This window comes from Agelaius phoeniceus, chromosome 22 (genome assembly GCF_051311805.1).
Source record: "Agelaius phoeniceus isolate bAgePho1 chromosome 22, bAgePho1.hap1, whole genome shotgun sequence".
In the NCBI taxonomy this organism is placed as follows: Eukaryota; Metazoa; Chordata; class Aves; order Passeriformes; family Icteridae; genus Agelaius; species Agelaius phoeniceus.
Window position 1 is genome coordinate 529,686 of NC_135286.1, and position 26,038 is coordinate 555,723.

The window sequence follows — 26,038 nt, forward strand, 5'->3', positions numbered from 1 at the left end:
AATACCAGGAAGATAAAAAGAAATTGATAGTGCCCTTCCATGGAGATCTTGTGCTCCTGAGCATCCCCAGGCCAAACTCTGTGCAGGAGATGGATCTGTGCAAACTGAAGGAAGGATTTGGGTGCCAGCCTCCCAGAGATGCCTTTCAACACCCCACAGCACCCCTGTCTGACGCCCTTCTCAGCTGCTGCTGTTCTTGTCCTACAGGATCCCAAAGAGACAACAAGGAATTATGAAAGATGAACAAGTGAGTCTCCTTTTTAAATTTTTTGCCTACTAAGGAAGAGAAAGGCCAAAAATACACCAGGGTTGGGTAAGCTAAAAACTGCTTGATTTCTTAAATGCAAATTATTTGGTGGTAAAGCCAGGAAAACCTGATATTCCCTTGTTTCTAGGTTCCTCCATCTTGCAGCTGGGATGGATTTCTTTTCTTGGACTACTCAGGAGAAGGGACAACTTGAAAAGGGCCAAATATATTTAACCACAAGGTATAACACAAACTCCCACTCGGTGCTGAGAAGGAGCCACTTCTGCAAAGCCTGGCTCCTAATTCCTATAATCCAAGCCAGAGGGATCAGTAGGATCCAGGAAGGCTCCATCAGCAGTGCCTCTGAAAGGACTTCCCACCGTTCTGAGCTACAGCAATTTCTTCAATTACTTCAGTGGCTTCACTTCTCCTGAGCTCCTCACCAGAAGATGGGTCACATGGAAGAACTTGTGGAGAGGCAGAGTGGAAAGAAACATGCTATTTAAAAAGATTCTTTTTTTCCCCCCAGGCCTCAGAACAAATTAAATCTTTGTAATCAGGGTCCAAAAGGAAAAAAAGAAAAAAAAAAAAAAAAAGGGAAGAAAAAGCAACAACCCACAACTACTCCCATTAGGTGGTCAGAACTAGAATCACTTTATATTTTGGGTGACAATTTGTACCCACAATCTGAAGGCATTATTTCAAGGGGCTGGTAATAAAGCTGTTCTCATTGCTGGGAGCAAAAATAACTCAGTTCTACACACAGCTCACTCCTCCTCTGGCCAATCCAGCTGAAGCTCCCAGCACTGACTTAGCCAGTGGCTAAAGAAAAAAATAAAACCTCACTCACTTCCTACTGGTTAGAACAAAAGTTAGCAGCAAAATTGGAACTCAGCAGCTCCAAACTTTTCTTCCAAGCCAGAGGCACAGACCAACTTGTGCAAGCTAACCTAAACTTTCAACCCTTCTCTGTTTTCTTGATGTTTTAACACAAAATTAATCTGCTCTGGCCCAAAACCTGCTGGAACACTGGGCACTAACATCATCCCCAACTGGTCACTGCACAGTCAGATTTAGGATGCCAAAGAAAATACAATTCACCATCTGCCAAGGAAGGAGCTACATGGGACTGATCTTTCTCACTCCAGATACCAATGAATTTGTCTTTTCCACCAACTGTTCAGTCAGACTGGACCAGAGAATCCACTGATGCTCCAGTGCCAGCCACCAGTGCTACAGTGGGCAAGGAACAGGAAAATCAGGTAGAAATGAGGATTTTCCTGGAGGTCAGGGCCTAGTCTGGCAGCAGTCAGGTACCTCAGACTTTGCACACAGAGAACTCACAGAATGAACTGCTTTAGGCAGCACCTGCAGACCAGAGCACTCAGGGTTAAACTTCCCTCTCAAATCCATTACTTTTGTAAATTACATTCAACCTCCAGTGGGAAGCCAGAAGCTAATGACTTCGTAAAGAGCACAGGCAGCCTCCATGGTTCCCATTTCCACGTGGAGCAGGACCAGTGCTCATTTTCCTGCTGTGCTGCTGATTGCCCTCGGGCCAGGCCCCACTCACCGGCAGGCTGGAAGGTCTGGACTGAAGATTCAAGTTCATCTCTTCTTGCCCTTTACTGGAAGCCATTGAGGGAGCAGAGGATGCCTGGGACCCAAACGAGTCTTGAGATAACTCCTGAAACAGCAAGCAACACACACACAAAAAAGTCACAAATGGGAATACAATAAAGCCTCTGCTGGAGTCACTCTGGGATATTCTCACACTGTGGCAGATTTATGTCCCCTTGGTGACATTTGCCCAGAACAGGAGGAGGTGAGAGCCAGAACTGAAAGCCAGCACACACAGACAGTGCTCAGAGCTGGGAGCACAGGTACAGGCAATGACAGAATAGCCATTCCCAGCTTTCCCTCATCACAGACTCTGCCACAGGCTGTCCTGGATCTCCCCCTCTGCTTCCTCACCTTCACCCTCACTCCAGGTACAAACAAGGCAAGTCAATCAAACCCTTCCACTTCCCAAAGGCTACTCTGGATGCATTGCAGTGTTTGCTGAAAGGTCCCAAGCTTTGTTTCTCCTCCCCAAAGCCGAGTTTTGCTTTTGCTGGTTACCACCTCTGTGAGCCACAAGAGAAGCCACCAGGTTTGCCCATGTGGTGCCACCCAATTCTCTGTGCGTAACTAACCAGTTCTCTGTGTGTAACTAACCAGTTCTAACACAGAACAGGAGCTTTGCCCATGTTGTACCACCCAGTTCTCTGTAACCAACCAGCTCTAACACACAGAACAAGAGCTTTGCCCATGTTGTACCACCCAGCTCTCTGTGTGTAACTAACCAGTTCTCTGTGTGTAGCTACCCAGTTCTAACACAGAACAGGAGCTTTGCCCATGTTGTGCCACCCAGTTCTCTGTGTGTAGCTAACCAGTTCTCTGTGTGTAGCTAACCAGTTCCAACGCACAGAGCAGGGTCTTTGCCCCACACAGAGTGCCCTGGAGCAGGAGCAGAGCAGGAGCAGAGCCTACCTGAGGCGGGGGGAAGCGTTGCTGGCCGTAGGCCGAGGGCTGCTGCGGCGGCTGCGCCGGCGGGTACGACGAGGAGGGCTGGGCCAGCGCCGCGGGGGCCGCGGGCTGCTGCGCCTGCTGCTGCTGGTACGGCGACTGGGACTGCTGCTGGGAGTAGGGGGGCTGGCCCTGGGGGTGCTGCGGGGCCGCCTGCTGCGGGTACGGGCTGGGGGGCTGCTGATGGGGCGGCTGCGCCGGCGGCTGCGAGTACGCGGGCTGGGCCGGGGCCGGGGGCTGCGCCTGCGGCTGCTGCTGCTGCTGCTGCTGCTGGTACGAGGGCTGCGAGTGAGCAGGCTGCTGCTGCTGCTGCTGCGAGTAGGGAGCCTGCTGCTGCTGCTGCTGCTGCGGGTGAGGGCTCTGCTGGTTGTAGTAGGGGCTCTGGCTCTGCTGCCCGTACGCGCTGGGGCCCTGCTGCCCGTACGGAGGCATCTGCACGGGGAGAGAGGGAGGTGAACCAGTCACAAGGGTGTTTCACACAAACACACACAGATTCTGCTCCAGAAGCAGAAATTCAGAGCAGTAAATGCACTGGGATTGCCACTACCTAGATACTTCCCAGAAAACAGCAGAACTCGTGTCACACACTCGTGTCACACACTCACGTGTGACATTATTCTTGGCAGTAACCAAGTTCTAACACTCATCATAGCTAAGTTTTTAGGGATCCCTATCTGACCATCCTTCAACAAAAGTAACATTGAAAGGAAAGACTGCTTGCTCCAAACATTAAAAAAATAAAAATAAAAAATTGCCTTTTGAATCCTGCAAACAGTCCAGCAGGCGCCACTTGGATCATGTAATGAGCCAAAACTGACCTGGAGTCATTTCTTGTGCAAAGAACAGCTGTGTCTCTAACACAGCACAGCAGAAAGAAGATCTCCCTCCCCTGCTATTTATTTTTCCCTTGCTGGATTCACTGCTCTGCCACCGCCTCTCTCAGACAAGGATTCCCCAGGCTATGGGTCCCACCTGGATGCAGGCGTGGCACAGAACCCAGCCTGGAGAAATGCCATTTTCCCCAAGCAGCCCAGGCTGGCTGTGTGTCCCTGGCTGCCCAGCTGTGTGCGCCAGCTGCGGGAGCCGTACCTGCTGTGCATAGGAGATGCTGCCCATGGCGCTCTGCGTCCTGCTCTGCATGGCCATGGGGTATCTCTGGGGGCCCTGGGGCCCGTAGGGCTGCCCGGGGTAGCCGTGGCCCTGCTGCGGCCCCGCCTGCGGCCCCGCCTGCTGCGTGTAGGGGTTGTTCCCTCCGTAGGGCTGAGGCCTCATCTTCCCCATCTGATCCATCGGGCTCGCCGGCTGCAAGGCAACGCAGGACACGTCAGACACATCCAGACACAGGAACCCTTCATTCAAACATCACAACTCCCCAGAAACCCCACAGAAATTCAGCAATTCGGCGCCAAGGACAAGCTCTGCCTCTTCCCAGGGGCGAAAGCCCAAAGTTACACCTGGAATTACAGCAGGATTCCTGCTGCCCTCCCAAACCCACCACTCCACCAAGAACAAACCCAGTGAGAAGTCATTTAATGCTGACATCTCTCCCGTGGCAAGACAGGGAACAAGGGGGGAAGGATCATCAAGAAAAATCAATTATCAGTGGAAGTGGCTTTTCCCCATTGTAGGTAGTAGTTTAATGTCCAGATATTCCACAACAAGTTAAATTTAGGCTGAAAATTTTAATATTCACAAGAAACACTGCTTCTTTCACGTATAACAAGGTCTCCCAAAACACTACAGGCTGTTAATTTACACTTATGCATTTCAATTAATGCACATTGATGTAGTAACACTGGGCAGTGCTGCTGACATCCACAGTCCTCAAGACCGCAGTTTCATTTTTGAATATTTTTTTTTACATGTGCTTTGTGTCTGCTGCCTTTTGGAGAATAAAGAGTTTCTAAATCAAATTTATACAGATCCATATAAAAAACTTTGTCAGCCTCGAAAGTCAGGTCCCTGAGCTTTAAAGCAGAGACAATGAGTGAAGAAATGCAACTTTCCTTGGACTTCATCTGTCCTACCCCTGCCCGGAGCCAAGATTTAGGAATAGTCAATTGGATTTCCTGAAAACACTATAAACCTCAACACTATAGACCTCAAAACAGGGCTTTTTCACCTTGGCAGTTATTCCCCCACTAAAACAAAAGCTGCTCTGGCATGGTGACCTCTAAATGAATCCCAGCACAGTCCTTAACCCCCGTTCCTTGGACTGAATGGGAATCCTTCCCTGAGCTCCTGGTGACCTAACTAATCCCAATTAGATGTTTTCCACAGATCACCATGACAATGGACTCTATTACACCATCCCTTCCTGCCACCAGCCCCGGGGTGGTGTTTGTACAGATCCACCCTCTCTGGCTGAGCTCAGGTGCTTGAGGAGTGGCCCTACAGGTCTGCACAAGCCAGCATCACACACAGCTCAGGCTGGAAACACCACAGAGCGCTGGAGACCAGAGCAGGACTGCGCTGGTGTTTGCAGAATCCCCCCTTGCAGCTGCTGCACTGGAGAGAAGCCTTGCCCAGCAGCCAGCACAGCTTGCAGCCCCAGCACACATTTGTGTGCCCAGCTGTCAGTGCAGGGTGGCTGCCAGGGAGGCTCAGCCCCAAGCCAGCAGCGGGGACAGGGACACCACGGGCGGCTCGTGGGGCTCTGCTGGGGCACCAGGGGCTGGCACTGAGGGGCAATAGCAGGAAAAGCCCCACTGCTGGGAAAGGCACAGGCTGCTGGCTCCACAGGAACCGGGCCCTCAGAGCAATTGGTGTCAGTATGGCACAAAGGGATGGAGAGCAAAGCCAGGGCTCTGTGCTGCCCCAGCTCAGGGCACCCACGGACTCTGCCAAGCTGCAAGGGACCCAAAGGACCCAACCCAGCCCTGCACAGGGCACCCCAGAGTGGCATCCTGGGCCTGGGAGCGTGTCCCCGCTGCTCCTGGAGCTCTGGCAGGCCCGGGAAAGCCAAGCCCTCCATGAGCACAGCCTTGGCCACCCCGTGGCAGCTGCCCCCAGCCAGTGCAGGGCCCTGCAGCGACTCTCCCTGCAGAGGCAGATTTTGGATGCCCTCCCACGCTCAGCTGTGCTGGCTGTTCCCATTCCCATCCATACTGACACCAAACCAGTCCTGAACAATTCTTATTCTGTGTTTCATGTCCAAGCTCTCACAGATGCTGCTGCTGCTGGGGAGTGACAAGGGCAGAGGCTGCAGCCCCCAAGGCAGCCCCAGGTCCCTGCCCTGGGAATGCCAGGCACCCACACAGGGTCTGTGCCAGCTGGGAAAAGGAGCTTCCATTCATGGGGGCAGGAAAAAAGAGATCTTTGAAGGTTCTGGTGGAGCCCTCAGAGCTGCAGGGCCTCAGTCCTGAATGGAGCACCCATGTGGAGCTCCCATACACCTTAAAAGATGCAAATTGTGTTTACATCTTCTCAGCAATTGTCCCTGGTGCTTCCCAAGTCTTGCCTTGTGGGTATCCCCTGGCATTACTGACATCTTCTCCCTGCCCACATTATCTCCTTTGGTATGTAAAAACGGGGCCACCAGGAGCTTTCCTAGCCCCTGGCTTTTGACTTCAGCCTGCTCTCACCACCCCCAAGCACTCACATCCTTCCTTCACCTGACAAAGTGCAACTCCGGGGTTACTGACTAAATATTTCAACATCTTTTCCATTTGCTACGTGCTTCCTCCTGGTTGTAACTCACCTTTGCAGCCCTCTACCAAGGGCAGCTTCTCAAATACATTCTTTTTTGGGTTTTTTTTAACTTTTGTTTTTCCTAAATACACTCACACCACATGCTGCCACCCCTGCACTGATTGTCTTGTCTGTGGTCACCCACAAGACCAACCATCTCTTCAGGGAGGAGACAACAAGGTGAAGATTCACTTTTCCATGACTCCTACAGGAAGCATGACAACTACTAAAAAACTTCCAAGAAACATTTGCAACTGTTTATGCAGCCATTAAAAAAAAAAAAAAAAAGAGAGAGAAAGAAAAGAAAAAACCCAAAACACAAACCCCAAACATCTTTCCAGGATGTGACCAAGTCGTCACCTTGGCTGCTCAGCGTAGGAGGACACGACGTGCCTCAAGCTGCCACCCTTCCAGCAGGCCCTAGCACAGAGAGGGGGCTAAAAACAAACACAACACCAAGAGCATCTAGATTGCAGCCTTGTGGGTAAAATTCTATCACCAGGAGGAATGTAAATGCCAATTAATCCCTAATGAAGGAACTATTTCATACACACGCTCCTGACTCATAGCAAGGCTAATTCGTGCTCCCCAGGGTTGCCCTGTACATCTCAGATGCTGCCATGTGTTATTTCTTCCTTCAAAATATGCCATTAATTCAGAATATCCCACACATGGGGCTTTAACTGGACCTGGAATTGCTGCTCTGGCTCCAAGAGTCAGCAATCAGGAAGCTGCTGCCCCAAAACCCTTTTGGGGAGTTTAACTCTATGTGCCTCAGGAAAAGGACCAAGCTGGAATGCAGGGATTGATCCAAAGTCTGTGTGGGTGCTGGGAGCAGCAGAGGCTGCACAGCCCTGTCACAGAGATGGGCAGGGTAAATAGGGAAATGCCAAACCCTGACTGCAAAAGGCTGGAAATTCTTCTCTGGGCTGATACATGGGGAATCCTTTCAATAGGAAACCACAGGAGTAGATTACTGTGATTACACTTCAAAAGCAAAGGCCCTGCCACGGAGAGACATAATTGAGAGAAAGTGTTGCTCCTTGATCACTGAAGTCCAGACCCCCTGCTTACACCTCCCTGCATTCATAGAAATTGCTTCTATTCTCCCTCAATCCCACTATCTCCGCTGTTGTGCAACACCAGCAAGTACCAAAACTCACAAAACATTGTCCTGCCACCAGTCAAACTCCCAAAAACAAAGCTGTGTGGTTTGGTGAGTAAAGAGAGTGACCAGAAGCCAGTGCTGCAGAGAAACTGCAGAGCTTTTGGGGTAATTTAAGATATTTCTAGACTAAGAGTTTGTAACAGCAAGCCCAGAGTGAGTTTGAAATTGTCGAGTTCAAAAGCTCTTCAAATCACTCTGTGTGATGTGAAGGGTGTCAGGCCCCTATAATGAGGCAGTGCAGTGAAACCAGCTCTTCTTCCAAACAACACCGGCGTTTTCCCTAAGAAACAAAAAAAACTTGAGGCAGACAAGAGGATTCCATGAACAATTCCTTTCAGATTTTGTCCGGTGGGAGAGAAATTTGGCCTCTTGAATGAATAGCTTGGGTAAATTGGAGAGGACATGCTATTGGTCCTGTCAGGAAAGTGAGTAAAGGGAAGAGGTAAATCCCACTTCAGAAGCAAGAGCCAAACTCTCCACAGCTGTACAGAAAAATGGAATTCTGACTTTCCCCATTACCTTATTACATATTTGTATTTTATTGGGCCAGAGGAAGAAAAAGAAGGAGAGTGATTTACTGAACTCTCCAGTTTCAAATCAGCGTCGTTCAATTGTTGGCAAACATGGGTGTTGGCCACAACTGGTTTCTTCAGCTGCCCCCCTGACCCCCTCAAAAAAATAAGAAGGCTGAAAAAAAAAGAGAAAAGCCCTCAGCTCCCACCTTGGCTTTGAAATCTTTTCCTGACCAGCTTTGTTGTCCGTTATTTGTGATAAAAAAATAATAAAAAGCATTCCTGGCTGTTTAACCGAGAGAAGCCCTAATTGATTCCCACAGTCATTAACCTGCATTTTACCTCGGAGAGTGGTAGTTAAGGAAGTCGGCACTGCTATTTATAACTCATCTCAAATTGAGGGCAGACTGCCTAAAATCTAACACATCCCAGCTGTACTCCTGTTTGAACTGGGGCCAAGGGAATTTTTTAAAGCAATCTTGGCACTGAATGAATGACACCAACAGTATGAGCGCGTGTGGTTGTGTTGTGGTGACGTAGCTGGAGGTGGAGGGGACGGGGGGGCCGCTCTCCGTAATCCCTCTCCCAAGCCCAGCTCAGCCCCAAGCCGGAGCCGCCCACCCAGAACCAAACACAGGAAACGTCTTTTCCTGTGCAACGCCTTCAAGTGAGAAGCACATGGCTAATCTGCATAAAAGCAAAGCCACGCCACTGCTGCCAGGAAGGTTGAGCTCGGAATCCCCGGCCACCAAGCGCTGCCTGCGAGGCCTTGGACCCGCGCCGGGAATCCCAGAAAGGGCCAGGAACAGATGGGGAGGACCCCGGCAGCACCAGCCATTGTCTGGCTGCTCAGCACCGGTACAAAGAGGAGCCTGCAGAGCCCACAGGGAGGTGCCAGCTGCTCCCAGCTTGGCCAGAGAGGGGTCACGGGAGCTGAGATGATGCTGAGCAGCACCAGCGATGGGTAACACATCCCCAGGCTCAGGGACAAAGCGCTCACCTCCCAGGGCACCTCACTGCACGGAAGCAGGTGGGTCTTGAAGAACAGGGATGAGGGATTCGGCCTCCCACCTCTAAACTCTTGTCCTAAACCCCCCAACCCCTGCCCTTTTCCATGTTCCAAGGGCACTGTGAGAGTTCCACTGCTGCAGCACCAAGGCCTGAGCAACACAAACCCCATTTCCCGTGTGACGGTGCCAGCTCTCACAAAGCACAGGGCTCATGAACAACAGGGAGGCATTGCCCAGAGCTGGCACCAAGCCCTGGGCATCCACCAAAACCAGGCAGGCTGTGGTGATTCCACAGCTGAGAGCAGCAGCTCCTCTCCTGCGACAGCACAACCACGGCTGATCCACAGCATCACCAAAACAGGACCAATGGGGACAGGGACACAACAGCACCCAAGGGGCAACACAGGGGGCTCCAGCAAACCCCAGCTTGAGCTGCACACTCGTGTTTGCACATCAGACAGTCTCACACCCATCTGTGCCTTCCAAAATCCCCCCCAAAGGCGACTCCAACTCCTCCACAACCGGAGGAACGATCACAAACCAACAACCGCCCTCATTCAGGAGCAAACACGGCTCACCTTGCAGTGGGGAACTCTTTCATCTGCTCTATTTAAGGTGCAACTGGCTGTGCTGAGGTCAACACCCCGGCCTGAACTCGCTGCCTTTTATAGCCCAGGTCATGCTCCAATGCCTCTCTTCCCATGGAGGTGTGCTTTTAAGGGGGGACAGAAGAGGCTCAGGGGAAGCTGAAGTTAAAATAAAGATCCTCCAGCAGGACGTGAAGATGCCCCCAAAAGAAAACACCTAGAAAACCCATGGTAATAAACACTCCAGGAGGTGTAGCCACCACCTCACTGGGACAGTTTCAACAAGGAGCCTGTTTCTCCGAGAATATCATCACAGAAATGCACGGTTCCCTTTTTGCTTTTCCCCTCCCTTTTTAAACTTGAGAAATCCACCAACTTCCTTCAGTCCCTCAGCACACACAGGGCAGACACCAAGCCTGTGCTGGCGCTGCTCAGCTCCCAGAGGGACTCTCCTTGCCTTCCCCCAGCACAGCCCCGTCCCTTTGGGAACCCCACTCCCTTCAGGAAGCACTTGGGATGCTCAGACTCACACCCATAAGCCTGGAGTGCCAAAACCTGACTTCTGGAGTACAGTACAGGGTTACAAATGCTCATCCCTTGGAAACGTGCAGGAGAAATACATTTTCACATAAGCTACAGAAAAATAAAACTCCTCCCTCGCCCCCACAAATCCCAGAATCTAACTTGGACTTGGACACACAACCAGGAGGTGATGTATCATCATCTCAGTGTCAATGGCCAATGCAGATGAAAGTTTGGCTGTCAAAACAAATGACCTGTGCTCCACAGTTTCAGTTCTGCTACCAGAAAGAGCCTGGTTTTTCTTCTGACTTTTCCCAGTAGGTCAGAGTTTGACCCCAGACACTTTCTATTCCTCTAAACCTCTGCTAACACCCCGACCTCAGAAGAAGCTCACGACATCAACACAGGAGGAGAACAGGACTCTTGCTGCATTACTTCAGCCACCTGCTTCTATCTGGAGCCCTTGCAAACCTCAAATCTGCCCTGCTCAATGTTTAACCCCTCCTTGATCATTTATTACTCCACTTTCTTTGGGGAGATCTGCTGTAAATCCAGATCCTGAGTTGCACCAGTGCAAGGAAGATGAGTGAGTTTCTCCCAGCAGCCATCCTGTGACCTGTATCTCCCTGCTAAACACAATCCAGTAATTACCCATTAACGTTTCTCAGCAAGAGCCCAGTCCACACATCTCAGAGGACTTTCCAAAGCACAGCTCTTACTAAGATTCTTCTAATTGATTAAAACTGACCAGAGTTTTGATTACAGGATGTATCATTATGGAACATCTCATTCCTGAAAGAAGTCAATCAGCAGAAGGTGATGTGGTGGGAAGTGAAATGAGAGTCACCCCTCAAAGCCTCACTGGGAACAACCCAACAGCAGCACAGTGTCCATGCCCAAGTACCAGCAGAGTTGTGTTATTTTTCATTTTATTTTGTTTTTTATTTTATTTTATCAAAAAGGTTGGAAAGGTGCCAAGTCTGCCACAAGCACCACGATGGTTCCTCATGGACACCTCTCCTGTCTGCAGGCTCAGAGCACATCCCCATGGGAGCAGCACAAGGGATCCCCCATCACCTGAGAATTAACAGCAACCAAGGACTCATTCCCTGTCCCTCCACCTCAACTACTTACACCATGGCAGGTCATTCTGACAAACACCATTTCCTGATTTAAAGGCAGTCAAAATTAACAAAAGATTATGATTACTGTGCAATAGCTGATGACCAGTGAAAACTTCAGGCATTTCCCAGGCAGCTGGGGTCAGATGATGCAGTTTGTTATTCAGACTGTGTGATCCCCACACAATTTAAAGTTTCACCTTGCATTTAAAATACAATTTCCTTCTATCCAGAGAACTAAGTAACAAGCTATCTATCCCTCACTGTCCGGCTTCAATTCACTTAACAAGCACATTATTCAAGCAACTCGCTCCAGGATCCCCCAATGCCACTGCTGACTCCACCCAAAACTCCAAGCAACACCAAGATGTAAAGAAAACTGCGCCTGAGCTCCATGGGAGATGATCCCAAGGAACATGTGATCCTTGTAATGAGGTGCTGCTGCTTTTAAGATGGAAAGAAACTTCCTTCCTGAATATTAAATCAGGCTTTAAGTTTAGCCAACCTCCTACTTCTGCTCTAATGAACTGGAGGCAAGTCAACAAAAAGGCTCTCGAACGTCTCCTTGCAGCGCTGCCGCTCCAGCCCGGCTGGAAGGAGCTCCTGTTGTACCACAGCAGTGGGACCGGGCCAAGAGCCAGCCAGAAAACAGGCAGGAGGAGGAAGGGCTAGGCTGGAAGAGCAGAATTACACTCGGTGTCACCACTGCTTCAGTGATCTCACTCCAAGGAGCGCGAGAGCAGCTGCTCCCCATCACCAGCGAGGGAGTCCCAAAATATTCGCTCCAAACAGCGCTGAAAACCTGAAAGGGCTCCAGATGCCCCATAAATACATTCAGACACTGCAACCTGTGGCAGACTTCAGTCATCCAGCTAATTCCCTGTAACCCCTGCTTCCTTGAAAACAAGCCCTGCTGATCTCATGGGCAGATGTCTTTTGCTACTGAACACCAGGGATGTTTCCCAAAACCGGAGGTCTGAAGGAAGAACCAACGCAAGGGCTCACTGCAGTTTGCTTTCTAGAATAAAGGTAGTTTTATCAATTCATTAAAAGCCTTTTCTGCACAGAAATCTGAGGGTGCTGGTGCATGCTTTGGAGTTGATAAGACACCTCCAGCACAGCCTCCTGGGTCCCTTTCTAAGAACACTTTCCTGATAAATCTTCATCTGTAAAATGCAGCAGCACAGGTTTCTACCCACTTGTGTGCCTGAAAGCTCCATCTGTATTTGAATATCTCATCGCTTTGCAAATTCATCTCATTTTACACCAGAATAAACAGCGGCTGAACAGACTGAACTGGACAGGCAGACTCCCATGACCCCTTCCCACGCCGGGATGGGCATTCCTGGGGAGCCTCTGGGACCGGCTCAGGGCTCCGAACAAGCCCAGGTCCCCACAGCCCCACCTCTCCTACCACACACAGCACCTCGAGGGAGGAGGACACAGCCACCCCGATCCTTGGAGAGCTGCAGCTCCTGGAGGTGCCTCATCCCAGAGCTCCATCTTATCCACAGCTTCCACAGGAGCTGCGTGTCGAGGCCTGCAGCTGCTCCAAGCCAAGGCTCAGCCTCTCCCCTGCTCCTGCAGAGTGGCTGAACTCATTCAAAAGTGCATTATGGCAGATCAAAGTCACCCAAGAAGTCTGAGGCTGGGGATGGATCTGTGGAAGACAGGCAATCCCAGTTTGTGCCAACACAACCCCCTGTGCTCCACACGCTCTCGCAGCTCCACAGTGGAGACCACCCCGGCCCTGGGATGGGGTAATGGGGGCCAGGCTGCTCTCACAGCCCTAGCCCGGCCAGACAAGCATCACTGATTACCCCAAGAGCCCCTCAGACACCCCTGGGCTACAGGAGCTGTCACCACACACTGCGCCACAGCCCCGCTGCTCCCTCCTTGGGAAGTGACCCAGTAAATCCCAAACCCCCTCCCATCACTCCTGACCCTGCCCCGTTCAGTATCCAACCCGAAACAAGGTAGCAAGGCTTTGTTTTGCTAATAGGAAACAGAAAAGTTACGTTATTTCCCTTGTCATTGCAGCAACTGGCAAATCCGGGTGCTATTTTTGTGGATTTTATTGAGCCTTCTCTTATTTTAGCCTTAAAATTCAACCTTCAAGCCTCCACTTCGGTTCCACGGAACCAAAAATATTTAAAATTGCAGTAATGACAAGTTACCATCTGCATTTACTGAGGATGGGCTCTGTAACTTTACAGCAAAGCCACAACCAATCTCCAGTATTTACACCCAAAGGAGCTATTTGCATCCAGCTAAGCAGGGCTGCTGGGGGAGAGGAGGCTGGGGGAGATGCAAAGTCTACGTGGGCAAGAAACTTGGAGCTGCAGCCAAGGCAGCTCCAGACAGCAGGGAAGGCACTCCTGGAGCCTTCACCAAGCCAAGGCTGCTGTGATTCAGGTTCACTACAGACACATCCTGAGTGACACAAGGTCCTTGTTACTTAAAAATACTAATTTTTATTTTTATTATTTTTTTAAAGCCCACCAGGCCTTGCTCACAGTAATTTTTGAAGCCTGGCTCTGTTGCCCCACGCTCACTTCTGTCCCTGGGCTTTTATTTCATTTCCATCCAGAAAAATCCAGATCTCTTTCCAGGCAGAATGAACAAGGTGGGGAGCTGCTTAGCGAGTTAAGAGGAGCGTGTGCTGGCAGCTGGGGAGAGGATACAAGAATTCCCAACCGTGCCAATGCCATGGGGGCAGGAGGAACAGCCAACGCTGCAAAGTCTCCACTGGTTCCAAGAACAGGTATAACAAGAAACTGTAAGGCAACTCGTATGAGGAGAGGAAAGGAAGATGAGCCATGACTGTACCTTGACAGCAGTGACACCTCTGAACAGTTTATTGCCATTTACAGAGTGATCAGACACAAAGCTCTCCTCAGTTCCTGCCCTTCAGAGTCCTCACTAGAGCCAGGAAATCCCTGCTCTGGGGCTCAGCAACTCTACTCCAGGGTTGCCAACACTACTCCTGGCTCCCCAGCACTAATCCAGGGTTCCCAGCACCCTGGCTGAGTTATTCACCTGAGCAGGGGCTGCAGGTTTAGCACCTCGCTCCAAGGAGAGGGCAGGGAAGGGTTAAGGGCCAGAACACAGCTGAAAACCAAGGAGCACTCGATTGCTCTGGGATGTTTCATACAACACTAATCACTTCATCTGATTTTAATTCCTGACACCAAATCAGCATATAGCTTTTCAAAGGAAATCTTGTCCCAGATTGCAAGGTAATCAATCACAATTAACGTGGAAAGCAGCTTTTGCAACGCCACCGTGGCCCGTGAACCAAGCAGGAAGGACAGGGAAGGGGCTCAGAAACATCCTTCAAGTCCAGGCAGACAGGATAACTTGGGGTAGGGTTGGTCTGTGTCTCCTGTACAGCAGCCACTCAGGCTTTTTGCTTCTGCAGCGCATGACCTGAGTCAGGGTGGGTTTGATGCCAACACTCTCACTCCCTCCTGCAAGACCCTTCCCCAGCACTGTGCCCTGTTCCAGGGAGCCACGTTCTGCCCACAGGCTGCTAGATATCACACTTCCATCAAGGTGATTTTTCCTTAAACCAGAGAAAATTCTCAAGAGGATGGTGCCAGACTGTGCTCGGTGGTGACAGTAACAGGACAAAGAGCCACGGCCATAAAATAAAACACACATAAAACACACGTTCCACCTCAAGGTGAGGAAGAACTTCTCTCCATGGAGTGGAAAGGGTGGCAGAGCCCTGGAACAGCTGCCCAGGGAGGGCTGGAGTCTCCCTCGTGGGGACATCCCAAACCCACCTGGCCGTGTCCCTGCTCCAGGTGACCCTGCCTGGGCAGGGCTGGGACAGCTCCAGAGGTCCCTCCCCAGCTGTGGTCTTGTGAAAACTGTTCCAGGTGTAATAACCCCATGCCCAGACAGAAATTCTGATCCAGAAATTCAGAATCCATGGATTCTGAGCTTGGTTTAGAGCACCCCTCTGCCACCTGCAGGGTGCAGAGCCAGGGAAAGGCTTCCAAAACATGGAAAACTCCTCCTTCAAGCCTAACTGGTCTGCCATAATAACCTGAAAGACCCTGACACACTTTGATACTTAAACGTCTCCTCTCAAAACACTGTCCAACTATATTTAAAAAAAATAATATGTATTTAAAAAAATATTTTTAAAAACCCATATATTTTAAAAAATAAATAATGTTCAACTTGTCTGTATACAGCAGCTGCCCCAGCACCTTCCCAGGGGATCCAAAGCACTGCAGTCACCACAAGTGCCCCACAGAATAGTAAGTAAATGAGTTTGGGGTTTTTTATAATAAAAAATAGCCCCCCACCCACGCAGTCCGAGGGGCAGGGCTCCCCAGAGCAGAGCCAACACGTGCAGCCACAGCACATAAAGGCAGTTTCTGGAACACGTGATCACACTCAGTAAACTGGCCTTGAATGGGAAGTCTTTTCCTTGATCAGCCATGCAAACCCCAAAGTCAAAGATAATTTAAAGAGAAAAGAAAATCAAGTTTTAACTAATTCCAGCACTTCCACTGTTTCACTGGATCTCCTGCACAGAGGGAAGAACTCTTGTTGAAAGCCTTTCACATGGAGCAGGGCTGAGGGAGATCACCTCTAGCCTGGCACTGGTTTAATTATTTACAGAGTTAATGAGTACCAGACTCTCCTCCTAAACCGCACAGGGTGCATAGTCCTACAGTCATTTGGACTTTAAATCCACCCTTGGATATGAAGTACGAAACTGCAAACAGGCCTCAAGGAAGGATCCCACAGCGAGCCCGGGACCCTGGCAGAGTTCAGGTGGCAAAGCAGGACAGTCCAACCCTCCAGGAGAATTCCCACAGTAACCTGGAAGCAAAGGGAGGCATTCTGCAACACAGCCAGAGAGTTTCTCTCAAGGAAACAGGCACAAAGCCACAGGTTTAAGAGCAGGTTACTGTGTGTGCACTTCTGCCCCTGCTCTCCACACCTGGAGAGACAGGACACGAGACTCTCAATTAACATGATTTGAGCTGGAGTACTTTCCCTAATGCCCAATGAGCAGCACAGCACTGGGACACGGGGTCAGCTCTGCTGTCTGTGCTCAGGGGTGGCCGGTCCTGCTCTGGAGGAGGAGAATCAATTCAGCAATTCACCTCCAGGCCTCTAGAACACCATCACCAAACAGACAGCGCAGGCAAGGACCCACAGCGAGATCTGCCAGGCAGCCAAGCCCACACTGCAAGTTCTCCTCAGCAGAATGATCCAGCTCAGGGCTGGAACCCAAAGCAGCGTGGCCACTTCCAGAGCAGCTCCCTCCCTGTCCCGTGTCCCTGTCCTGGCCACGCTGAGCTCCTGCCCCAGCAGAGCCTGGACGTGCAGCTGGGGCTGGGCCCAGGGTTTCAAGCATTCCCTGCTCACAGGCAGGGCGCCAGCACCTGCTGACATCAGAAGGGAAATGGTAATTTTCAGGGTTTCTCTTAGTCAAACCTGAATGAAATTTCACAAGTGGAGGGGAGGAAAGTACTTCTTTAACCCATTCATCCTCCCCGGGTGGGAAAGTCCAGAGCCCTCCCAGCTTCAAGAATTTCTCTTTGAGAAGTTTCACAGAATCTCTAAGGGTGGAAAGTTGTAAGTGACAGAAAGTCAGGGCCACCTTTGGCCTCAGCCTCCTCCCAGCCATGTCCAAGGTGTGCCCATCACATCCCACCAAAACTAAGCCACCTCTGGTCCCCTCTGCCTCCCCACACGGCCAAGCACCCACAAAACCAGGACAAGGAGCAGGCTCTGCTCCACCAGCTGCATCAGGGGTCCCAAAAACCACTGCCCACATCTAACCCAGAGCTCCCTGGACCAATTTAGGCTTAATGTTAATTATCCAGGAGAGAGAGAAAGTTACTCAAGTTAAAAAAAAAAAAAAAAGAGAGAGAGAAAAATAAAGAAAGTTAATAGCAATTAAATTTGTCCTTGAAAGAGTTTCAATTACCAGAGCTGGCTTAAGGAAATAATGACATGCTGGTTATCACATGAAATGCCAATAACTGTAATGGAGCAGCAGGTTTTTTGGAGTTATTTACACAAACTGATTTTTCACGGGAGTTTCATAGGAATTAAGACATAAACACTATCTCCACTCTCTCATAAAGATATTTCTTTACCCTATTAACAGAATTAACCAGTCTCCCTATTTGAGCCTATACACTTTTGTCCCTTTTTTCTCCCAGAAAAAGATATAAAGAACATTATTAGAAATTAGACTCCAGCTACATTTTACTCTCAACACTTAAAGCAAAAAGAAATACTTGCTGAGGAATTCTGAGGCAGCTTTTATTAAGTTTACCTGTCATCATGCAGCATCCTTTATGTTTCACTACAGAGGACTCATGCCCACGTTGTGTAAATACTCACTGAGCTGTCACTTAACACTCAGAAACACTCCAGGAAGACACGGTGGTAAACCTGGAAATGCTCTCCTTGATGTGGTGCAAGAGCCCCCAGGAATGCTCCAGCTGCAGGACTGAACTGCTGGCTTACAGCACTGGGGTTCAGGTGCAGGGGGTGGGAACCCCTCCTCACAGTGTGCTAACACACGATTAATCCATGTCTGATTGGGACAGGAATGGTCAAACACGTCCAGGAGCTGAGTGCTGGCAGCAGCAGCTCCTCCTGTGCAGCCCTGGGCTCTGCTTTAAGAACAGAGCCCCATCAGAGGGGTCTCAGTGTGTTGAGCTAGCACAGGGAGGGAGGCTGGGGTCACGCTCACAGCACAGGGTGAGACAGAGGATTCACATTCCCCTCCCCACCCTTCCCAAAGCCCCCACAGCAGCAGCTCAGCTGCTGAGGAACAGCCACTGAGGGAATCCAGAGCCCACGTTCCAGCCCTGCTTCACAGGGAGAAACAAAAGGCTGCCTGAAACCCTGCAGAACTCCAGAACCAAAGAACCCTAAAGAAACCCAGCTCCTGCAGGACTTCAGAACCCTAAAGAACCCTAAAGAAACCCAGCTCCTGCAGGACTCCAGAACCCCAAAGAATCCTAAAGCAACCCAGCTCCTGCAGGACTCCAGAACCCTAAAGAACCAAAAGCAGCATCTGCAGAAGCAGAGAGGATGCTGGATTTGGGATGGGAGTTTTCCTGGCATGCCTGATGGGCGGGCACAGCTCCTCCTGAGCCCCCCAAAGGACAGTGCTTTATCTCCAGGTGAGGAACTCCCCTGCTTTCCAGGGAAGCCAAAAGGCAGCAGAGCTCCTCTGGTGCCACCCGGGAGCTGCTGGGCAGGAGGGACCGGACACAAGCTCTGTTCCAATGTGCCAAAAACAGCTTTTTTTCTTCCCCTCCCACTTGTCACTCACTTCCAGCTGGAGATTTATGGCTCTGGCTAACAGACATCCAGTCCAGTTTTCCCACTGCCCGTGCATAAATCAAAGACTGAACTTTTTGCAGCCAGCACGCAACAGAAAAAACTTTTGTAGGACTTCTTAAAAACACTTTTTCCCCGGCAGGAAGGTATCCTTCCTTTCTCTCCCACCAGAACAAAAGGGGAAATGTTGTTTTCCACCCTTGCTGATGGTTTAAGGACCATTCCAGAGGGAAAAAAGCAAATGGCTAAATATTGACAAGCTTATCTTTTCCATCTCCCCAACCAGGTTTGCTGCCTTCAGTTTCTGTTTTGCTGCTGCTGCTCCTTGAGAGTTTCCAGCATTCCTAGCAGGAATTGGGCAATGGCATTGCTGATGAGCTCCTCCCCAGAGCAATCCATCACACAGGAGTTGCAATTCAAAGAAGAGATCAGGCTCACTAGCCAGAGAATTTTAAATACACAGAAGTAGGAACTGGAAAGGGCATTTTCTCCTCTAATATTTTAATTACCCAGAGCACAGATGCAGAGGAGAAAAGCTGGATTTCCAATTGGTGGCGTTCCTTTGAAAAGAGTGAGGGAGAAAAGTGGTGGAAAAGTCGTGTATGAGGTAACAGATAAAACCAACAGCTGCACTATTAAGCCTAATTTTAGACATTATTTTCTCTCTGAAGGAAAGCTGCTGGGATTTTTAGCACAGCCCTCATGGAACGTGTGATACGCCTGCAACACAGGAACCACTGACCAGAGTTCTCAAATGAGACAACAGAAAAATCCCAAAGCATTATGAATACACCAAGCTGATGAGAACAGTCAGGCACAGCTTTGTAACAGAACATTTGACTGTCCTGCCTCCCCCCAGCCCAGTTTCTAATATTATTTAAGACCAGGGAAGACACTACCTGCTTGTGGAGGGAAAACAGGAGGTTTTCCTGATTCCAAAAACAGGAAACAGAAGTTGCAGCAGGTAAAAGGAATAAAACTGGGCAGTTCCAGGAAAGCACCAAATATTCTAACCCCCCCCAAAAAAGGCCTGAAAGTCAAACATAAAACCTTCCAGAAAACAAATTTCTGTCTTGCAACCAACAACATCCTTACAAGAGAGACACCATAGGGGAAACCTTCCCCTAGCCAAGATAATAAATAAGGATTCACAGGGCAGCTCAATTAAACTTCATAAAAAGCAGCAGGCAAGCCTTGCTAACCCCATTTCACCACAACACTCAAGTGGTTTGTCCTGGGTTTCCCAGTAAACTGGTGGTGATAAGGGCAGGGAAAAATAAAAGCTCCAGAGAGAGTGAGGATTGAGTTTTACTGTCCTGTATCCCACACACATCCTGCCTGGAAACACTGGACACCTCCAAGCTGGGCATCAGGGAGGTGGTACTGCAGAAAATGAGAGATTTTAAGAGAATCTGACAACTCCTGGCTGACTTCAGGCTGTTTAAAAAAGATAAAGCAGCAATACCTCCAGTGTCCACACCAGGATTAACAAGATTTTATCCAAAAAAAAAAAAAAAAAAATCAAAGCAGCACAATTTGCCTGCTTTTTCTAAAACAGCCAAGCCCTAAAATCGCTCATTCAGAGAAAGGAGATGCAGCACTCTCCTTTTTGTTGGAAAGCTCCAGTGCACAACACACAACTCCAGGGCTCCTGACATTACAATGCAAAGCAAGGAAAAACCACGAGCCAAGAGGAGCCAGGTCCCAATTTCCCATTCCAAGACATCGCAGCTCACTGGCAGCACAGTGCCTTTTGGTGCCAATTTAGTTTAAAAACCATATTTCCAACAACGTTTTTCATGCCTCGCTCGCTACTAAAGTCGGAATCAAAGTCAACAAAAAATAGCTATTGTATGGCAACAGGCCCAAAAGCTTTTTTTTTAATTAACATAAGATTTTTAAACTGCTTTCACTGAACTTATAACAGAGGCCTCGAGATGCCGGGGCACCTATGGGGAGGTTATCCAAGATGTCAATGTTTAATGTGATCCAAAGAGTTCTCCCATTACAGGAGACACTTCACTGGAGCCAAAGCCTGAGAAATGCCCATCTATTAAAGGCAGGGAAGTCCTTTTTCTCAAGCAGTTTCCTTTAAATCCCAAGACCCTGGGAAAACTGGCGCATTACTAAGGGCTGCTCTGAGGGGAAGCAGTGGAAACAAATCCATGGGAGAGCTGGAAAAATTGAAAACCAGGACCCATGGCCTGGCTTCTTCCCACAGCAAACCCCGGATTTCTCACCCACACGCCACAGATCAGCCATCCTGATCTGCTGATCCTGCTCTGTGCTCCCCAGCTGCAAAGATCATCTGGAAAAAACACCAGGCCCCCAAAACCACGGAGCATCCTTGTGCTCCCTGGCTGTGGGTGAAGCATCCATCAAGGTTACACACAGGATCCACCCCTGTGTAACCCTGGTGTGACCACAGGCTCCTCTCACTGCAGGAAACATTCCACCCAAACAACTTCCACAGAAAATCACCGGGCCTTTCCTGACGAGCAGAGTGACAAAATCCTCTCGATAGCATCGCTCAGAATTCCTCAAGAGTCCCTGAAGAGGGATTAAAGGCACCACCCTGCTCCTCACCCCGAACTGCTCTGTGCCCCAGCATTGCCAGGCAGGCTCTTCCCACATCCTCCTCCCCAGCCTGCCCCAGATGTTCCTGGCAGGTTTCTGGCAGGTGAGCTGCCCTCTGCTCTGCTCTGCATTCCCAGAGGCTCTCAGAGCTGGGGGGGAAGCACCCGCTCATTGCTGTGCAAGACAAAGAAAGACACAAAGCTCTAAATTCTCCTAATCCAGGGAATTTAGGAGTACACAGCACCAGGAGACTGTAATTCAGGGCTGGAGTATTATTATTATTGTTAATCAACCTTTTGTGGGCAGCACAGATGACACGTGGAAGCTTTTTTCTTTAGATACCTCTGCTCTTTTCTTTTTCCAGCAGAAAAAGAGGAATTGTCAGTTTAAGTCCAACAATCCTGGGCACAAAAAGGACTGGGGGGGAAAGTCATTTGGTTTTTGAGGTGAGGGAGTTGCTGGTTTACCTTCTACATCTACTATTTGTCCTTCCTCAAGCCCAACTAATTCTAAAAACAACTCTTCATTAATAATTCCAGTTTATGGGACTACTTACTCAGGTATTCCTAATTCACTGTGTCAGCAGCTCATGGAATTAAGTGAAATTCATTTGCCAAGACAAAAAAAAAAAAAAACCTTCTTTTACAAATTTGTACCAGAACACTGACAGAAGTGAACTGCAGGAAAACACCTGAGAAGTTCAACCTGAGTCTGTATTTCAGCACACGTTTTATCTAAATTGAGATTTTCCAGGATTTACAAAGTAAGCACTTTGTGCATCCATGGAACGCATGGCCACATTCCCGAGTAGCTGAAACCTTCCCTGAGGATGCTCCACACTCAGTGCCAGCCACCTCTGGACGTTTGATAGCCCCAGCAGAGCAGAACCTGAAAGAAAAGCCACTCCAATCACGCAAGGTAATCAAGGGACAAACAAGTGAGCGGTTTTCAGGTCAGCGCAGAAGTTCTGAGCAAGCAGGGAAGCTCTGGAGGCTGCAGGTCACCCTCCGTGGCACCATGTATCTCCAACCTGGGCCTAAAGTTGGAGCAAAGCACACAGAATGAAAAGGGAAGTTCAGTCCTGCACGAGGCCACCACAGGCCTTGGAGATGCGAGTCTGAGCACAGAAAGGAACCTGCTTCTAATCGAGGCTGCCACATAAAGATACCAGCACCTCTTTTCCCCGTATCTAAAATGTCTGATGCTGTACTGCCTTCTCCTCTGCATGTTTCCTGGCCATTCCTATTCCAGCAAAGAGGGAATTCTACACATCTAGCAATAAAGAGAATCCTCAGGCTTGCTTTTGCTAGTTCCACTCCTCAGAAGAGTTGTGACACTGCTGAGCCTGACCACCACCAGCACCTGAAGTCTCTAGGAAGCGCCTGTATTTATGGGGGGGAAGGAGACAGATCAGTTCTCATTCAAAATAAGTCAAAATGTGCCCTAAGACACAGAACTAGAGACTCCTGTCCTGTATCACAGTTCTGTTGAATGTAAATTGGTAATTCTTGGTAACCGACCAATTTCAGCATTTTGGCCACAAGTTTGGTTCTGATTGTTTGGTTTTTTGAGGATTTTTTTTCCTTCTTTAGGCTGTAACACACCCCAGAACCCCCCACATGCTCCCATCTAATAAAGAACCCAAACAGCCCCAGTTCTGAAAAGGGCCAAAACCAGGCAGGAACAAACGCATCCTCAGATCCATCAAAGAAATCATTTATACCAAGGGGAAAGTCACATAACCAAAATAAACAGCAAGCCCATTGTGCGGAGCAGCCCTGCCACCGTTCCGACAACACAGACTCTATTCCAGGCTGAATCCAACATCACAAGGAAAATAAACCCAAGGTACAAACAACGTGCCCTGGCCTCCCGCTCCGTCCGGGGCACGGGGCAGAGGGATGCGGGGCTCAAGGTCACGCCGGGGGATGCGGAGAGGGGCGCGGGGCTGCCCCGTCCCGGGGCTGGCGGAGGAGGCGAGTGTGGAAGTTTATGAGCTCATCAGGATGGTTGTACCATTACATCAGAGGCAATTATAAATGGCCAAGAGCAGGGGATGGGGAGCCAATCAGATCACAGATGGGATGTCAACCTAAGACCAACTGTCTCCTGGCTTTGACAGAAGGATTTTACCTCCATAATTCAAATCCCAAACCCAAGCGATCCGCAGTCGCTGCTCCCATCGCCCAGCTCCCCGCCAGCGCTCCCGCCCCGGCCCGCGGCCCCTCCGCCCGCCCCGCGGCCCCCGCGGCCCCGCGGGCCCCTCGCGGCCCTGCCCGCCCCGCCGGACCCCGCTGCGGGCCGCGGGACCCCCCCGGGGCGGCGCCGGGGGTCGCGGGGCCGCGGGAAGGCGGCGGCGCTGCCGGGGCCACGCGTTGTCCCGGGCGCGCCCTTCGCCGCCCCGGCCCCCCGCGCCCGGCCCCGCCGGGCCCTCGCCGCCCGCCCCGACCCGCGGGCCCCCGGCAGAGCCCCCCGGGGCGGCGGGGAGCCCGGCGGCGGCGGCCCGGGAGCCCCGCACAAAGGCCGGGGAGGAGGAGGAAGGGAAGGCGGCGAGGCAGCCATTTTAGAGCGAGCGAGCAGCACAGACAATGGCAGCGCCCGGCAGCGCCGGCCCGGCGGGGGGAACCCGCGGGAGAGCCGCCGCCGCCACCCCGAGCCCCCCGAGCCCCGCGCCCCCCGCCCGGCCCCGTGCCCGGCCCGCCCCCCCTCCCCCGGCCCGTCCCGCGCGGCCCGGCCGGTACCTGCTGGCTCCTGCCGAGGCTCTGTCCCCCGCCGCCGCTGCTCCCGGGGCTCATGGGCGCGTGGTGGCTCCTCGGCGGGGCCCCGCCGGCCGCTGGCCAGCCCTGGCCGCTGCCCCCGCCGTACTGCGAGACCATGTCGGCGGCGCCCTTGGCGGCGGCCGCCCCGTCCTGCGGCCCGGCGCTATAGTCGCCCCCGGGGTACCCCTGGTAGGCGCGGGCGGAGCTGGGGGAGGTGAGGAGCTGGTTGAGGGTGGGGGTGGCCGTGGGCTGCGGGGTGGTGCCCCCTCCTCCCGCGCCGCCGGCGGCCGAGGGACCCATGACCCCGAAGCGCTGCTGCTGCTGCTGGAAGGCGGCGGCGGCGGCGGCGGCCGCGGGGGACTTGGCGGCCGGCGGTGCGGAGCCCCGGGGGGAGCTCAGGGCGTAGGCCTGGGGGGGAGGCGGGTAGGAGCCGGCGCTGCGCCCGGCCGCGTAGTAGGAGTTGTACTGGTGGTTGGGGAAGCCGTGCTCGGCCCCGGCGCCGTGCGAGTTCTGCGGAGGGGGCGGCCCCGCGGGGGCTCCCGCCGGCCCCGGGTAGTTCTGCTCCAGGCCCCCGCTCTGCAGCGCTGCCATGCCAGGGCTTTGTTGTCCGCCATGTTGGTGGAAGGCAGCGGCGGCGCCCCGGCCGTAGGGCTGCCCGAAGCCGTAGGCTGGCGGGGGCAAGGCGGCCGGGTGGGAAGGGGGCGGCTGCTGCTGCGGCGGCGGCTGCGGCGCCCCCACCCCGTCGCTGCCGCCGCCGCCGCCGCCACCGGGCGGCTCCGGGAGGTTATTGTTCAGGGTGGCGGCGGCGGCGGGCCTGGGGCCCGGGTTCCCGTTCGAGCTCTTCAGGTCGGACTCGGCCCCTGCGCCCCCTCCGTTGCTCTCGGCCCCGTCCTGCAGCTCCTTCCCCGACGGGCCCTCGCTCTCCGCCTGCTTCTCGCCGCGCTCCGCCGCCGCCGCCTCACCCCCCGCCTCCTCCGGGGGACAATCCCGCTGCTGCGCCTCCGCTTTCTTCAGCTCGGATGGAGCCGGGGCGCCCAGGCTGCTGGCGGCGGCGGGGGCGACCTGAGCAGCCATGATCCCCCCCCTCCCCGCCCGGCCACCCCCCCGGACCGGTCCCCCCGAGCTGCTCCCTGCCTGGCCGGCCGGCGTGAGGCCTCGCTGCTCTGCTCTCCCCGCTCAGGCGGCGGCGGGCGGCTCTTCAGGGCAGCGGGGGCTCATTCCCCCCCGGCCTGCTCGGCGAGGCGGGGAGGGCTCCGCTGGGCTGGGCTTCCCGGGGCCTGGCCCCGCTGTACCTCCTCGGTTGCAGCCGGCGGAGAAAGGGGAGGAGGAGGGAGTGGGGGGGAAGGAGGAGGAAAGGGGGGGTGGGGGGGGACCCGGGACGGGGCTCCCGGTGCGGGAGAGGCGGGAGGGAGGGAGGGGGGACACGGCGGGCGGGCGGGCGCCGTCCCCGGAGCGGGGCCGAGCGGCGGCGGGGCCGGGCTGGGCGAGCTCCGACTCTGCTCGGCCGAGCGGGCTCAGTCCGACACGAGGCTCAGCGCTGCCATTTTACCCAGCGCCGCGGCCGCCTGCCAAACCCGGAGCGGAGCGCAGCCCGGCCCGGAGCGGAGCCTCCCCCCCGTCACAAAGGAGGAGCGGGCCGGCCCCGGCCGCCGCCGGCGCGGAGCTGCCGCCCGCAAAACCCGCGGCGGATCGGCGGAGCCGGGGGCCGGGGGGCAGCGCTCCCCCGCCGGGCCGGAGCCGCCCGGGGCGATCCCCGGGGGCAGCGGGCGATGTCCCGCGGCCCGGGCGCTCCGGGGGCGTGCTGGCCGCTGGGCGGCCGCCGGCCCCGGGGTTTCTGCCCGTGGGTTACCCAAGCGCCTCTTCTTTGTCCCTAGAAATTCCATTTAGAATTAAGCCCTCTGCGAACTGTTAGCGGTTGTCATTTCCTCTCCGCTTGGCCGTGTCC

At 52.6% G+C, this 26,038-nt stretch overlaps 1 protein-coding gene across 2 annotated transcripts in view; it reads right to left on the reverse strand.

Annotated features, from left to right (window-relative positions):
* The window catches only part of ARID1A (AT-rich interaction domain 1A), a 54,001-nt gene extending 28,323 nt beyond the window's left edge, over window positions 1-25,678 (reverse strand). Inside the window, exons 1-4 of one of the 2 annotated variants that reach the window (XM_054648509.2) lie at window positions 24,076-25,678; window positions 3,905-4,117; window positions 2,780-3,247; window positions 1,821-1,934 (exon numbers count right to left, since the gene is read on the reverse strand). In XM_054648509.2, coding sequence (XP_054504484.2) covers window positions 1,821-1,934; window positions 2,780-3,247; window positions 3,905-4,117; window positions 24,076-25,167 — 1,887 coding nt within the window. In that variant the 5' untranslated portion in view covers window positions 25,168-25,678. The remainder of the gene's footprint in view (window positions 1-1,820; window positions 1,935-2,779; window positions 3,248-3,904; window positions 4,118-24,075) is intronic. The other variant, XM_054648508.2, reaches the window with a different exon arrangement.
* Between the last annotated feature and the right edge of the window lie 360 nt (window positions 25,679-26,038).